Source organism: Microcaecilia unicolor, chromosome 3 (assembly GCF_901765095.1).
Source record: "Microcaecilia unicolor chromosome 3, aMicUni1.1, whole genome shotgun sequence".
Classification (NCBI taxonomy): domain Eukaryota; kingdom Metazoa; phylum Chordata; class Amphibia; order Gymnophiona; family Siphonopidae; genus Microcaecilia; species Microcaecilia unicolor.
The window spans coordinates 182300878-182317642 of NC_044033.1; the positions used below are offsets into that span (position 1 = coordinate 182300878).

The following is a 16765-nucleotide window of genomic DNA, read 5'->3' on the forward strand; positions in this document are numbered from 1 at the left end:
GTTCTGCCACTTATGCTAGAATCAATAATAACACGTGCAGCTGTATTTTCGATACGACGTCTAAGTCCAATCATAGATGTTTTGCGGAAAATATCTAAGATTTCATCCTAAACATAGCAATTTTTAAACCAGAAGATACGTCGTATTTTTTGTTTGAATAATCACTATTTCCTAGAGAAAACGCACAAAAACAAACCATAGGGACGTCTGTCTGGCAGCATCCTAGTAAACTGGTCCGACAGACATCCCAGCAGAGGGGCAGCCTAGTGGTCAGTGCAGTGGACTTCACATAAAGGGACCAGGTCCAAATTCCACCTTAACCACCCTTATTTGTATTGTGACCTCTCCAGGAACAACCTAAAACCCTACTGTACCCCCTACAAAAGCCCTCAGGTCTGCAGGTGTCTCCTATTTATACGGTCAGTTGGTATTTGTGGATTTGGAAGGCTCACAATTTTCACAATTGCAAAAACTGACAAACATCAATCTGCTGCTTTGTGTCGCTTTTGAGACATTTTTCTTCTTTTGAAAATGAGTGCCTGCTGTAGGTTTTTACTTGCCCACTTAAAGTGCCCTCTTATAAAATTACCTTCAAAAGGGTAGATAAAGCCAACATGTATGGATCATGAAGCACCCAACAACAGGCAGCAAGATCGACTAACATGAAACTGCAGCAGAACTCTGCTATATTCTCAGGAAGGAAGATTGGGCGGGCTTATTGTCCTTATCTGCTGACATTTACTAAGTTACCACACCAGAGGAAGGGTCGGACTCTTGCTAGGATGTCCATGCCAAGGCAAATTCATGAGCACAGGGAAAGGGTATAAATACGAAGAAAAACGGAGGGGCTAATTCAGAGAAGGGATGTGGTTTAATAGAGAGAGCCAGTTACAGAACATTTGTGATTCTAGGTCCAGATTTACTGAGGGAAGCTCAAAATAGCAAAAATGCTTTGAACTAAAAAAACTCTCAACAGAAAGACACATTTAGCTATAGAAGATGAACTTTCTATCAACACAGCTCATCTAACAAGCTGGAGCAAGTAATGCTCCTGAGAATGAGAGACCACTTAGAGGGGAAAAGGGACATTTCCCTTTCTCAGTGCCTTTTTCAATCAGAGGGATGAGGAATTTCAACCGAGAGTACATATTCATGCACATATACACTCGTATAAGAAGTCAGTAACAACAGAAAAGGGTCAACTGGCCTGTCCAGTCTGCCCAGTCATCACATCTGTACTTTAAAAGATATATACCAGTTGCCAGCCATAGTATGACCCCCCACCCCAACCACATCCCTCCCAAAACAATTTTTCTTCACATTCTTCCTCTTACCATCACCGTCCTGGGTACAAGGACACAACAGTTCCTTCCTGCCCCCATTCTCCCCCCCCCCCCCCCACAATCTAACCACAAGATTGTCAAAAAATATTAGCAATTCTAGTGAGGCTGTGACCCAAAAATGTACACTGTGAAGCCTGCCAGACAGACTCGGTTACATGAGCATCTACATTTCCATTAGGACCTCTAGTACATGCAACATGCCAGATACACCCGGCTGCTAATCCATTCTACTATCACAGTATGCGAGACAACCTGCCCATGTGAATGCTTGTGTTAACTGCTAGGACTTAACATTTCACATTAACAACTGTGCCCTACATTCTGTCCAACACCCATTACTGAAGCAAGCGGATATGGTGCTGTGAAGCCTTACACAAATGTATCACTAGGTCAAACAGGCTGGCCTTTCTGTTTTCAGCAATCGAGGATGCTCCGTTCGTATCCCATGTCCTCCTGAACATGGTTACTCTTTTAGCAACCAGGATCTACTATGGGAGGTCAGTCCATGTGTCAATCATCCTTTCCATGAAAAAGTATTTCCTGTCTCTTATCAGTTTAACACCTATCATGTCTCCTTGTTCTACAGTATCCATACCCTTTATATTATTAAATACCTCTTAAGTATCTGAATATCTCTATTATATAATGTGATTCATATTTCACCTGTCCTCTCCTCAAGGGCAGTCTCCCCCCCGCAAAAAAAACCGACCAAAATCCAGGTTAACCAAGCAGTTCAAGATTATTACTCAGCCCGATGAAAATTTCAGCTGCTTGTATGTACTATTGTAATACTAGTAAAAAAGGCCCGTTTCTGACACAAATGAAACGGGCGCTAGCAAGGTTTCCTCGGAGTATGTATGTGAGAGTGACTGTGTGTGAGAGAGTGAATGTGCGAGTGTGTGAGAGAGAGAGAGAGAGAGAGAGTGAGTCTGGGTGCGAGTGTGGTCTGTGAGAGAGAGTGTGTGTGCAAGTGCGTATGTGAGACAGTGTGAGAGAGAGTGTGTTTCACACTGATACAGTGTGTGCGAGAGAGTGTGTGTGAGACACAGACTCTCTGTGAGACTGACTGTATGAGACCAGAGAGTGTGTGAGTGACCTGTGTGACACATAGAGAGTGAATGTGATACAGTGTGAGACATAGTGTGTGTGAGAGTAAGAGACAAAGACATTGACTGAGAGAGAGAGTGTGTGTGAGAGAGAGAGAGTGTGTGTGTGACAGATACTTCCCGCTCCCCTCTCTCTCTGGTGTCTGAGCGTTACTGTGCAGGACGCTGAGCTCTGGCTGTGCTTCAAGGAACTGACCAATCCTATTTAATAGAATGCACCTCCAACATTCTGAAGCCGAGAAACCTCGTGTGGTTGGTTGGTCACTTCTGCTTGTGATGAACCCGGAAGTACGTGATGTCAATTCAGGACATGGATACAGAGAGCAGGAATGCCTCAGCCATGCAGTCAGCTTCAGAATGTTGGAGGTGCGTTTTTATTATATAGGAAGTGTTTTAAATTGCTTGCTTGAACATCAGTATTTTAGATAGACCTCAGTCTGGGAGCTAAGCAATCGGTAGGTTCAAATGTTGCTTAGAACATTCCCAATGTAGTCACTGGTCCATACATATTTAATGCTACCAATTGAAGGATTGGTACTGAAGAACCCTCTGTAGCCGACCCATTTGCTGATAACCTAAGTAACATTTTATAGATTACAAGTTTAACAATCTATAAAAGTTCAAAGCACAGAATATAAATGTAAAAATTGGAAGCATTAAATATGTATGGACCAGTGCACGACATTGGGAATGTTCTAAGCGACATTTGAACCTACTGACTGCGTAGCTCCCAGCCTGAGGTCTATCTAAAACACTGATGTTCAAGCAAGCAATTTAAAACACATTACAATAGTACAATACAAGCAGCTGAAATTTTCATCGGGCTGAGTCTCCTGAAGGGTATGCATATTTAGATTTCTAAGCCTCTACTGATACAGACTCTGAAACATCTTGGTCGCCCTTCTGGGCATCACTTCAGTCCCTAGATGCATCCTTCCAGAACTAAGCCCCCAAACTGGATAAAAATGCTCTGGATCTTTTAAATTAGTTAAACCGCTCCTTAGTCTTACTAGAAAACCCAGTTCCAACCATCTTCTTATCACACCATTTCCCCACCTTGGAATCATTGAATATAAAATCATCTCGAGGTCTCTTTGTTGTTCCATACACATTAACGTATCACGCCTTAAGTATGCACAACTCCCTTGGATTTCTGCACCCAAAATCTGCAACTCTGTATTTGTTTGTATTAAACTTTTGTTTGCCAAGAGGTTTCCTTCAATTGCATCTCATTACTTTTACTTCCTCAAGGTGTGTCCACTAAGTCGCATATCTTAGCATCTGCAAAACAACCGATTCTTCTGCTAATCTGGCTTAGACTGTCAGCCCTTCTAAACAAGGAAATAAACTTTCGTACACCGATTGTAACTTGCTTGAGCTGGATTTGAAAACGCAAGTAAATCCTAAATCAAAATTCAAATCTTGGTCACAAGAGATATAAAACAGAACAGGTCCAGGACTGATTCAGTCCCTATGGATCTCATCCATCCAACTTCCTCACCCCTAGAATAAATTCCATCCACCATCACCTTTTGTATTTTATCCTTCAGCGTATCTATCTCAGTCCTACACTTGGAACCCACCCCCAGGCCTTCAATTTTCCCATGGAACCCCTCTGGGGGTGGTATCAGAAACTTTGCTGAAATTCAATTAAACCACATCCAGGGGGTCCTTTTACTAAGCCATGGCAAAACGTGGCCTCTACTGCGCGTGGCCGGTTGGTGCGCGCCAACGTGCCGATGAACGCCGGAAACGCTGATTGCGGTAGGACATAAACTAATCTGTCCTGGCAGTACGAGTGCTGCCAAATCCGAAATTACCGCCGGGGTGGGGGGGGGGGGGGGTGGAAGGTGCGCTAGCCTGGCGGTAGTCTCGTTTTGGCGCGTGCTGCTGCACGTGCATAGAGTCTACCAGTCTTTGTAAAAGGGCCCCAGTGCGCACTGTATACACAGAGGTCAAAATTCAGCCGGCGACGCTCAGCATTTTGCTGACCGTCTCTGGCATTATGTCCAGAAATATAATGCCGGGCCATGTCCGGGCTTCGGCATTGAATTTCCGATTTTGGGGGAGTTAGCTAAAACAACCGGTTAAGTGCAATATTTAGTAATTATATGGCTAAGGGGCAGATAGGCCGGTTGAGTTCTGAATATCGACACTTAACCAGCCGAGTGGCCGACTCCACCCAAAGAACCCTCCCAGACATTTCAGAAGCACTCTCTAGTTAAGGGCCGCTGAAAATGGCTGGTTAACCTCAAACAGGCAATTTTATCTGGCCAGCAGCCATTTCAGGCCAGTTAATAAATCACTCTGAATATCGACCCGCTAATATTCTGGTCACCCCCATCAAAGAAGGCGATTAGATGAGCCTGGCAAAAAAATCTCCCTCTGGCACAACGCAACATTGATTTTGCTACTGACAGAAAAAAACGTGATTTATACTAAATTGAACCCGCCAATTCCCAAATATGAACTCCGAATTTGCCTGACACATCTAGATTTAAGTTACACATTCAAAGCCTATTCACTTATGCATTATATATTGGAACATGGAGAGCAGGTTCCATAAAGACATTTCTACAATGGAGAACAGATATCAAGGCCGCTGGAATCCCAATGTGATGGGGGCCTACTGCTGGTTTTTGCAACGGGAAAATCTGACGGTCACAAACGCAAAAGCAGATGCCTGAAGCACTTTTTTAACAGTACTAGGCCTTGCTGAAGTAAGACTTTTAAACTGGAATACGAGACTTTTGGAAATTTTGTTATTCAATTACATTTTCAATATACTGTTTACTAAGAAAACTTTGATGTAGATCAGGTAATGTTGGAGTAAAACTCGTTCTGTAAAAAAATATTCAATGCTTTCCAAGTGCTTAATTCATTTGGGCAAAACTATGCATACAAAATTTCCCTGACGTGTTAAAATCTGACTTCGGATTTGGAATATGCACACTGAATTTAGTATAGGAACATGGTTTTTGCCACTAGCCCACAAACAAATTTTTTTTTTGTTGTGCTGTGTAATGAATGCTGCCTTGGGTCCTGCAAGCTGCTGGCTTTAAGATGCTCCACTATCCTTTCCTTCAGAAAAATTTCCACTCGTTTTTACGGACGTGTAGAGACTAACACGGCTACCACACCACTCTTTTCTGCAGGAAATGGTCATGCGGCTAGTAAGGCACTTGCCGCGTGGCCATTTCAGGGGGGGAGGGGAGCCCTTACCGCCACCACTGAGGTGGCAGTAAGGGCTCACACGCTAACCCAGCAGTACCCGGGTAGCACGTGGACTGCCCGATTACTGCCGGTTACACACTGGCGCTACAAAATAAATATGTTTTGTAGCGCCAGATATAACGGGCTCACAGGGGTTGAGAAGTACCGCCAGGCTGCTGCGGTAGCCTGATGCTACTCCCACTTTAGTGAAAAGTAACCCCGCAACGTTCCCATATGGGATTTTATTATGGGAACATTGGTCACTAATGGGTTAATATCCCAGGATATCCTGTCCAGTCTCATGACTTTGTCCACTGTCAGGGTTTTTTTTTTAGCTCCACACAAACGCACGGCCACTATCCCTACCAGCATATGTACCTTTCCCTCAAGGAGCGGCCCTACAGGCCATTCTTCTGTAAACTCCAAGCACTGTTACTAGTTTGATATTTCTGTATCTGACTCATTCCTCTTCACACATTTCTCATCATATCATCTCACCTCTGCTCTTCCTTCATTCACTGATGTACCTGAACAAGATTTTACCTCTTCAGCTCTCTGTCTTTCCAGTCACAAAATTTTACCTCTTTAGCTCTCTTTCTTTCCATTCACATCTTTTTGTCTCAACTTCGTATCCTAACACTTCCAGCTCAACTTTATAGTCTGCCCTGTGCTTCTCTATCCTCTTGCACCTCCTGAATGTTGATCTTTGCGCCTTTACTTTCTCAGTTACCTCTTTAAAAAAAAAAAAAAAAAGTTGGTCTCCTCTCCCTTATTACTGTTAATTATTTTCTAACACAGATATTTATTTCTATTTCTACAGCTCCTTGTAATATAGCCCACTGCTTCGCCAGTTTATTTACATCATGTCACCCTCCCAGTGCCTTCTCTCCAAATGCTTGCCTATTTCATTAAATGTCAGCATTTTTGAAATCCAGGGCTGACTCTGGAGTGATTATCACCTTGGCTGCAATCTAAAACTATACTGTCCAAGCAGGTAGGTAGGTACCTGGTTAAACATTAGACACGTTTTCTCAATCCACAAAAATCAGGTTTTGTACTTTTCCAAGTGGAGTCTATTCTCATTTGTCTAATGAAAGACCCTTGAAGGGAGTCCAGGATGTGCACGTAACAGTCGTGTGTGCACATGCTAGCATTCTATAAAACTTATGTGTGCAAATTGGTACCAACATGTTATAATAAAGTTAAAACTATGAATGAAAATCCTAATCTTCTAGTACCAAACCAACGTCAAGATCACAAAACCAGGGAAAAGTTGTGTCACTTGTAAATTTGCTGCACAATAATAAGTTTTACCAGAAATTTTTTTAAAAACATGTTTTAAAAATTGTTGGTAAAATTTATTGCGCAGCAAATTTACAACTTTTCCCTGGGTTTGTGATCTTGACGTCGTGCTGGTACCAGAAGATTGCTCTTCAGCTTGGAGAAAAGGCGGCTGAGGGGAGATATGATAGAGGTCTATAAGATAATGAGTGGAATGGAACGGGTCGATGTGGAGCGTCTGTTTACACTGTCCAAAAATACTGGGACAAGGGGGCATGCGATGAAGCTGCAGCGTAGTAAATTTAAAACGAATCGGAGGAAATTTTTCTTCACTCAACGTGTAGTTCAACTCTGGAATTCGCTGCCAGAAAAGGTGATTAGGCCGTTAACTTAGCGGACTTCAAAAAAGGGTTGGACGGCTTCCTGGAGCAAAAACCATAGAATGTTATTGAATGGACGAGGGAATAACACAGTATTTCTAGAATGGGCGGGACAAATTGCTTGTTCTTTTGGCCGCTGTCGGTGACAGGGTGCTGGGCTCGATGGACCCTTGGTCTGTCCCAGCATGGCAATGCTTATGTACTTATGTTTGGCACCAATTTGCACACATAAATTATAGAATGCTAGAATGTACACACGACTGTTAACGTGCATAAGTGCTAGTTAGGCACTAATTGGTACTCCGTGGGAGGTAGCCAGCGCTGAGCCAGGCACAGTTAACGCAGGGGCTGTTTCTGGCGATTGGCATTGAATATCGGTTTATTTTTGGCTGGTCTGAACTTAACCGGCCAATGACACAGCCAGATTTGGTCAACAAAACTTAGCCAGCGATGCCGGTAATATCATGCGATATTGCTGGTTAGCACTTAGCCGGTTCTATCCAGTGGGAGATAGCCAGCTCTCTCCCGCTGAATTATCATCGGATAGCCGGCTAGGGGCCATTTAAACTGGCCAGGAGCCATTCCTGGCTGGTTAAAGGGTTTTAAATATCGACTGGTATAACTTCAGCACACAACTCGCTGAGCACTTAAATGCACAGGAGCGTGTTCAGGGGGAACTGCACAGGCAAGGCATAGGTGTATCCAACAGTTGACGTGCGTTACCTACAGATACTGTTACTTATGTACCAAAATGCCACATTTAGGAATGTGCATTTATACCTACTACCGACATGGCACAAGTGGACACCTAAATGTTGGCACATAACTGCCAAATTATGCCAGCATTCTAAAACGGAATGCCCAGATGCCATTACGGAACTTGCACACAGTGCACTACATCTTGGCATCTGATTTTTGCTGCCCCTTATGGAGTTACACTCAAGAGCTGTGACAGGTTAAAATCTCCCACTGACACCACATCCCCCCTCTTTTTCCCATTTTTTGCACCTTCAACCAGACTTCTGCCCAGTTCTGTGCAGGGGGTCTGTACACATTGCTCTAGATCAAAGTGCCTTCAGCCCTTTCCAAGACAACCTACGCACAAGTGTCTCCGCTTCTATAAATTTCACATGATCCTTTCATTTGTAACATATTTTATTAAGAGGTTTAAGACAAGGAATGGCAGTAACAGATTACATAAGTACATAAGTAATGCCACACTGGGAAAAGACCAAGGGTCCATCGAGCCCAGCATCCTTTCCACGACAGCGGCCAATCCAGGCCAAAGGCACCTGGCAAGCTTCCCAAACGTACAAACATTCTATACATGTTATTCCTGGAATTGTGGATTTATCCCAAGTCCATTTAGTAGTGGTTTGTCAGCTTTAAGGTGAAGGACACTCGCAATTCTGTTTCTCACTTCCAGAGGAAATCGGAAAGTGGCATCACAGCACACACATGAAGCCAGCCTGCCTGAAGGATCAATAACACAGCTCATACATGCAGGGGCGTAGCCAGACCTCGCAGTGGGAGGGGGGCACATTTTCGTCTACCGCCCTGCCACCACCGCCCCCCCCCCCTCCACGCCGCTCTGCTGCACAGCAGCAAAATACCTTGGCTGGCAAGGATCCCCAACCCTCACCAGCTGAAGCCTTCTCCAGTGCCTCTGCGTTCCCTGCCCTGTTCTATCTTCCTCCTGATGTCCAGACGTCAGGAGGAAGAGAAAGCAGGGCAGGGAATGCAGCTGCGCCGGAGAAGGCTTCAGCTGGCAGGAGTTGGGGACCCCCACCAGCAAAACCAGAGGTCCAGATTAAATTGGGGGGGGGGCCGGGCCCCCATGGCCCCACCTAGCTACACCACTGCATATACATAGACCACATATCCCATAAACTAATGGCACGGCACACCCACGTCCACTGCACGGTTATTCACTAGATAGAGACTGGGCACTTCTTCTCCTTGCCAGCACCAAAACTTTCACCAGAAAGCAGCTCAAACATTCAGACACAAATGCCAGAAAACTTGGGAGATCTTTAGATTTGAAGGTTGCACTCATGGAGATGCAGAGCTCTGGATACAGACAGTACACTTTTACTACTGTTGCCTGCATGTTTGACCCATGAGTACAGTAACCCTCAGACCCTCTGCTACAAACAAGTCACGCCTACCACTGCCAGCCAATGCACTGCTAAGGCTTCTGGTTCCAAAATTAAGAAGGCACAAGATAATCCTGCCTCAGAATTATGATGAGGAATTGGCTACAGTAGCTGCAACAACAACAAATTGCTACAGTTTCTTCAGTCCTTTAGAGCCTCCAGCAACGTCCCAGAGCACAGCTGGATGAAACCCTGAAGTTCTGCTCCGACCGAGTCTCTATTTACTACAATGTGGACTGATGGAGGATTTCAGGCTCCCCGCTTTATTGCCGAAGCTTTGAAACATTTCTAAGGAAATGGAGCCTACGGACATCTCAGAGCACATAAATGTCTCTCATCTGTCACAGTGCAGATCTGAATCCTGAAGCCTGGTCTATAAAAATCGTTTCCAGGAAACACACTGCAAACGTGAATGAAAAGCTTCCACTGACCGCAGAGCGCTGCAGGCAGGGCTTCTAGTACCATTGGTGAAAATGGTGACGCGTGCCCCAGTCACCCAACTCTCACATTTCTCAGCCACCAGTCAGCATGGACAAGCGTATTCCCCAATTCCATCTGCAAGGACTGAATCATGAGATCTGGCCAAACATCCCCCTCCACCGTGCTGCATCACAGAAAAAAATCACGACAAAAAGGGAAGCCGCAGCAGCAACAGCATCACATGAGCATGACGAGCAATGATCAGACATGGCAGGAGGAAAGCTCTCACGCCGACGGGGCACTGAAATCTCTCTACTCATCCCTTCACACACACACAGCCGCTGCATCTCCTCCGCCACCCAACATTTCACGTGTTTCCGGTGCCTGTACGGTTACTAAATCCCTCCGACAAGAGACTTGTCTCAGGGACACTGACAGGGGTTTCTCTCAGCCCCCTCAGCACATACACACCGAGCAGGGCGCATACACTTAAAAGAAACAACCAAAAAGCGATGCAGCCTAAAGCCTTTTTACACCCGGGCAAAGCACACTCTCCCCAACCTGGATTAACTTTTCCCTAGTTCTAGATACTCTCTCTCTCTGCAACAGTAAGAGTGGGTGAGAACTTTACCCCACAGGGACAGTAAAACTTGACTAAAAACACATCCTCAATCCAGGGCTGCCCTGGATTGAGTCACCAGCGTAGAAGCAGATAGAGAGAACCACAGCCACACACACACACAAGGGTGAATCTGACACCCACTGACTGCTTTTAAAGGCAGACCTTAATTCCAAGGGCATCAGAGCGGGAGGGCAGTGGGGCAGGAGCAAGCTGGGTGCTGCATCGTGTAGGGTGGGGGGATAGACAATGTGGCTATGGGGCGCTTACCTTTTTGCTGCTCTTGGTGTAGCTGAAGGAGGTGAGTCCTGCCCTTGGTGTCACCGACAGCAGCATTTTCGCTGGAGCGCAGAGAGGAGCTGGGAGAGGGACAACCAAGCTGCTGCTGACGTCAGCATGGGAGGGGGAGGGGAAAGCAAAGCAGCCTGGAATTCAGGGCCAGGGCGGCAACGGGCTCCCCTGGGTCCTAGTGCTGTTGCAGCCTGCTTGGGGAGGGCGCAGCTTTTTCTCTCAGATAAGGGCAAAACAAACACGCCCTCTTCTTCGCACATTGTAAGGCTGCTCCACCTTTTTCCAAACAAGCTAAGCTAGTCCTGGTTTTACCCTCAATCCAACTATAGGCTCTTCTAATTCTCATTTCTGTACTAACCTGGACAAAGGGAGAACTCTGAAAAGCCAGTTACAAAACATATATTTGGTGTAATAAAAATCATTCACCTACAGCCTGTCTGTTGCCAAAGTGGAGTTCACACAGCAACCACATCATTCCATTTCTCTAACAAAAGCCAGAACTACAAATCCTGGCATGCAACAGGGCAAAGCAGCAGTGGATCAGCTGGAAACATTAATTACTACTACTTAGGGTTACCATTTTTTGTCCTCATAAAAAGAGGACACTTGCCCCACCCCTGACACATATTCCCCTCCTCCTCCCCCAATCAGCTTGCCCCCCCCCCCCCGTCATCTCAACTCCCCCCCCTCCCCTCCCCTTACTCTACTATCCCTGGTGGTCTAGAGGTACCTCTTCGGGGCAGGAAAGAGCCCCCTCTTTCCTGCCCGGAGCGCTGCTGCCAGCTGCCCTGCATCCTGTGGTGAGCCCAGCTCTCGGCGTTTCAAAATGGCCACCGAGAGTTGAAGTCTCGGCGGTCATTTTGAAACGCCGAGAGCCAGACTCACAGTATGCAGGGCAGCTAGTAGCAGCACTCCAGCCCCGAAGACGAAGAGGTACCTCTAGACCACCATGGATAGTAGAGGGAGAGGAGGGGAGGGGAGTCCCGCCCCCACCAGCCAGCCTGTTTGTCCAGAAATCCGGACAAACGGGCAGGCTGGCCAAAGCCGTCCGGACGCCCGGACATGTCCTCAAAAAGTGGACATGTCCGGGTAAATCCAGACGTATGGTAACCCTACTACTACTACAAATCATTTCTATAGCGCTACCAGTCATACGCAACACCCAACCGAATCTGAAAGACTGTCATGGATGCTGGGAGAGTGTTTGGACATGATGCCACCTTATGTTTTCAAATCTTTTCAGCAGCTTCTCTGCAATCTCCGGGTGTGAAGCTACTAGGATAGTAGGAACCCCAGTTCGCCCCACACAGGTTTTGATGCCACAGATGACATCACACACACGTACAGCATGAACCAAATTCCATTCCTTATGACCTCGGGTAATTGTGCCGGCAGAAAATTTCGAAAGTAATGAGGCTGACCCTAGTGTTTAACTGACAGATCTGCTATTATACACATATACACAGTAATTAACAGGAGCACAGAAAAATGGTCACTTCTAGTGCCATCTGCAGTATGAAGCGTAGCAACCGTGATGCACAGCTTCCAAATTACCCAGTTCCAGGAACGAGATTTTTGGCCAATCCTAGATTTCTGACACTCTCATCCTGTTGCATCATAGGTCCTGCAGCACTGATTTCAGTGGGTTAGAAACAGTGACTACAAATCCCACGGTGGGTTGGATGCAAGTTCAAAACAGGACTGGCCAAAACGTTTCCCTCCTGGAACAGAGTCACTTGTCAGCTCTGTGTGATGCATCAGTTCTCCCTGTTCCTCTTTGTGTTTACCCATGCTTCCAGATCATGACCATTTTATGTTTAATGTCATTGCCTCAGACTTCCATTAAACCACCCATTCCCAAGCTAGTCCCATTGGGGTTTTAGGATATCCACAATGAATATTCATGAGTTACATTTGCATGCACGCTAGACACCATATATAGAATCTGGCGGTATGTTGATTTTTCTTTTTAACCCTTTTGGGGTTTTTTGACAATGCACTTCACCTGAGGCAGCATTTGCGAAACAGAGACCCTTGTCTGGATTTTGCCATTTCGTGAAGGACCCTGAGGATTTTTTTCCTAATTGTCAGAAGACGCCTTTGTGAAGAAACAGTGGGGTCCTTTTACTAAGGTGCACCAAAAAGTGGCCTGTGCTGGTGTAGACAAACACAAGTTCATTTTTCTGCGCATCAGCATAAAAGGCCCTTTTTTTTTGGCCGAAAATGGACTTGTGGCACAATGAAATTTGGCGCACGTCCACTTTGAGCCTGAGACCTTACCTTACCACCACCCACTGACTTAGCGGTAAGGTATCACATGTTAACCGGGCAGTAATCAGTGCTCATACAATGCTGATTACCGCTCGGTTAGCACCGCAGGTAGGAAATTTTCTGGCGCGCCTACTAGACGCGTGTACAAAATGAAATTACCGCCCAGGCCACACAGTAGCCGGGCAGTAGTTTCAAACTGGCACATGTTGGGAGCGCGTAGGCACCTACGCGGCTCAGTAAAAAGGTCCAAGTGTGTTTTAAACCTGTAAAATATATTGTATATTTTCATGCATTATGTCTTGCGGTGTAGTTCTCCATTTGGCCAGCAGGTGGTGTTTCTCTGCTGTAAAGCTGTTACAGAAACTGAATGCTCTTTTCTTTCATTTAACATGAACAGGAAGCAAGATGCAGTATATTTTGAAATGTTGTATTCTGGGCTCTGATTGGCCTGGGGTTGTAGCTAACTAGCAGTTACTGATTTTGAGTTCAGTCTTAGCCAGAGAGAAAAGAGAGACAGATCTCTTTGCTGAGGCTCAGTGAATCATATGTCCTGATCTTCCCAGGTACTTTTCAGAAAGTAAACAAATGTTTAGTTAGTGTTATAATTGATCCATAGTTCAGTTACCTGTTATTGTTTGCTGATTGCACATTTTTTTGTACAATTTTCAAGAGAACAAACAGTTTCAGTTTATTGCCTCTTTTTCTGGATGATAAAGAATCATGGTGGTTTGTGTGTTGGGTCTGTGAGTGCTTTCTGGGAACTGTGGGACCATTGGGAGTGTGGCCCCAGTAACCTAGAAATCACTAGGGATCATTTGAGAGCGGAAGACTTGCCCAGAGGTGGTTGTGACCCAGTCAGCGGAAGGAGAACACAAGCGGCAGGTGCAGGCGGACCTGAGCTGTGCTGGGGACAGACCCTCTAAGTGGTTGTGGAGTAACCGCAGGTGGGTGGGTGGGTGGCTAGGCGTTTTGTGATAGCCTTCAAGAGAATTTGGGAATTGGGAGCCACTATACATATCTGGCTTGCAAGTTGTCCATTTTTTTAGCTAGGTACGCACTGGATATGTACATTGTACTTATGAACTGATATGGATAAGAACATTGCCATTGGCATGATAATAGTACAAACACGTGAAGTGGATTTTCATTCTATATATAGTATATGGAATTTTTTCTGACCTGTCATGTAGGCAGAGTATTAAAGGGGTTCCTTTCTAAATGAACAATTCTGCTTAGGATTTTGTAGATTGTATTTTTTTTTTTAACATTAGCACATGGCCGTTAACTGAGAAAATAGAAAATCGTCCATTTTCCGGCTGTGGGGAAATATGGCATTAGCGCATGGGGAAAACCAGAGTAAGGGCACACTAAGGCCAACTTTCCCCACAGCTTGGTAAAAGGGCTCCTTAGTGATGGATATTTAGGTGCTTTTTGATTGTTGTTATTACTTTTTGAACTTTGACCCCATTTCGTTTTATTTTATAAAGGCAATGCAGGTCATTTTTTATATGATGTCTAAATCCAACTTTGGACGTTTGCTGAAAAGATCCAGAGTCCAAGTGGTGAATATAGCAATTGAAATTGGCCACTTACTACGTTTTTGTGCTCTGTGCATTTATCTTTTTGGTCCATTAAAAAAAAAAAAGTCCAAGTGAAAACCGCACAAAATCATGCCATTGGGATGTAGAAGCAGCCAGCATTCTTAGTAAAATGGCCACACAGACATCCCAGGAGAGCAATGGGGCACCCTAGGGGGCACTGAAGTGGACTTCACATAAAAGCTCCCAGGTACACACCTCACCGTTACCTTCTTGAATAGCGAGTCCTCCAAACCCAACCAAAAACCTACTGTTCCCAACTGTACACCACTACAATAGTCCTTATGGCTGCAGTTGTCACATATATGTGGGTATAGTAGGTTTCTGGTGGGTTTTGGAGGGCTCACACTTTCCACCATAAGTGTAACAGTTAGAGTGGATTATGGACCTGGGTCCCCTTCGCTACAGTGCACGGCAGCAACCACTAGGCTACTCCAGGGACCTGCTTGCTGCTCCAATAGGACTGGCCATAACATCTGAAGCTGTCAGAGAGCCTGGTATGTACTATTTCTTTCACATTTTGGGGGGATAGGAGCAAGGGCGTAGCCAGACAGCAGATTTTGGGTGGGCCTAGGCAAGAAGTAGGTGGGCACCAAGTGTTCTCCACCGCACCAAAAAAATATCTCAGCTGGTGGAAAAATGCTTCTCTCCACCTTGGCAGTCTGCAGCAGACATGCGCAGAAAACTGAGCATGCGTAGGTGCCAGTATCGTGGAGAGCAACATTTTCGTTGCCATCAGGGGGAAGTCTTCAGCTGGCAGAGATTAGGATCCCCACCAGCTACCGCTAAACGTATACTACTGTTGGGTGGGCCTGAGCCCTATGTGGGTGGGTCCCGGCCCACACAGGCCCACCTGTGGCTACGCCACTGGATAGGAGTGGTCAGTAACAACTAGGGGAGTAAGAGAAGGGTGATTCCTTTATTCCTCCAGTGGTCATCTGGTCATTTAGGGCACTTTTTTTGTGGATTAGTTGTTATTAAAACAGGTCTAGCTCAAAAAATCTTAGTTTTAGCCCTGGACACTTTGGTTTTGTTCCACTATGGCAGAAAAACGTACAAGTGTTAGGAATGCCCCCTTGTGATTTGGATGTACTGTAGATGAAATTATCTCTGTGTATTGCTTAAAGAGAGAATTTTGATATTAGTCGTTTGATATTGTATAATGTCATTTTATTATGTTTGATTTGTTACCTGCTTTTGTTTGAAAGCAGGATGTAAATGTGAAAAAAAATAAAATAAATAGGAGGCTGGATATTCAGGCAGCAGTCACACTGGTGTCTGTGGCTGTCCAGATCAGTGCAAAGGACAAATGAAGGGAGAAGTGCTGGGTATGAATTAAAGAGACTTGTATCTTTATCAAGCCAAGATGGTGGGGTACAGAGGAGGAAAACAACAAGAGCTTTTTGTGATAGCTTACATTCAGTCATGTTTTATGGTCGTTAGTTGCAATAGCTCCTTAGCAGTGTGGCTATGAATAAGTGGGCAAGCTGGGTGGCCATCTATTACTTACACTGTGCTCTCCTGGACTAGGCTTTCTCTAGACAAGCTTTATATATGTGGCCATTTAACAAAGTCTAGAAAAACTAACGGGAAATGAAAAAAAAAAACTGTCACTGCAGATGGGTCTACTGGAGATAGTTAGGTCAAAGAGGCCTTGAGGGAAGGAGAAGCAACTGATTTTCAGTGTATGAGATTTGTTTTATATGAGCCTTGGTATAGGAAGGTTGAAGGCGGACAACGCTAGACCCTCAAAACACTGGCTGTTAATTGTATTTTACATTTGCATTAAGGGCCCCGTTTACCAAGCTGTGGAAAGGGGCCCTGCAGTAGCATTGGCATGTGGATTTGCTGCTCGCCAAGGCCCCCTTTTACCACAGGGGGGTACAAATTTACCACAGCAGGTACAAGTTTTTTTTTTTTAAAGGAAATGGCTGTGCGGTATTAGCAGGTTAAGTGCCATACAATTCAGAGTCTAGCATTTGCAAAGATATTATGCTATGACTGTGAACAATGTCAATTCTGTTTATTATAGTGAATATATAAAGGATCATTGCTGGGATTTTAAAAAAATGTAGAATAAAAAAAAA

At 45.1% G+C, this 16765-nt stretch overlaps 1 protein-coding gene across 3 annotated transcripts in view; it reads right to left on the minus strand.

Annotated features, from left to right (window-relative positions):
• The window catches only part of RBMS2 (RNA binding motif single stranded interacting protein 2), a 136926-nt gene extending 126068 nt beyond the window's left edge, over window positions 1-10858 (minus strand). For 2 of the 3 annotated variants that reach the window (XR_003941473.1, XM_030196696.1), the window contains exon 1: window positions 10789-10858. Coding sequence is in view for 1 of the 3 variants with exons in the window: in XM_030196696.1 (XP_030052556.1) it covers window positions 10789-10854 (66 nt within the window). In the remaining 2 variants the exon portion in view is untranslated. The remainder of the gene's footprint in view (window positions 1-10788) is intronic. The other variant, XM_030196699.1, reaches the window with a different exon arrangement.
• Window positions 10859-16765: the final 5907 nt, after the last annotated feature.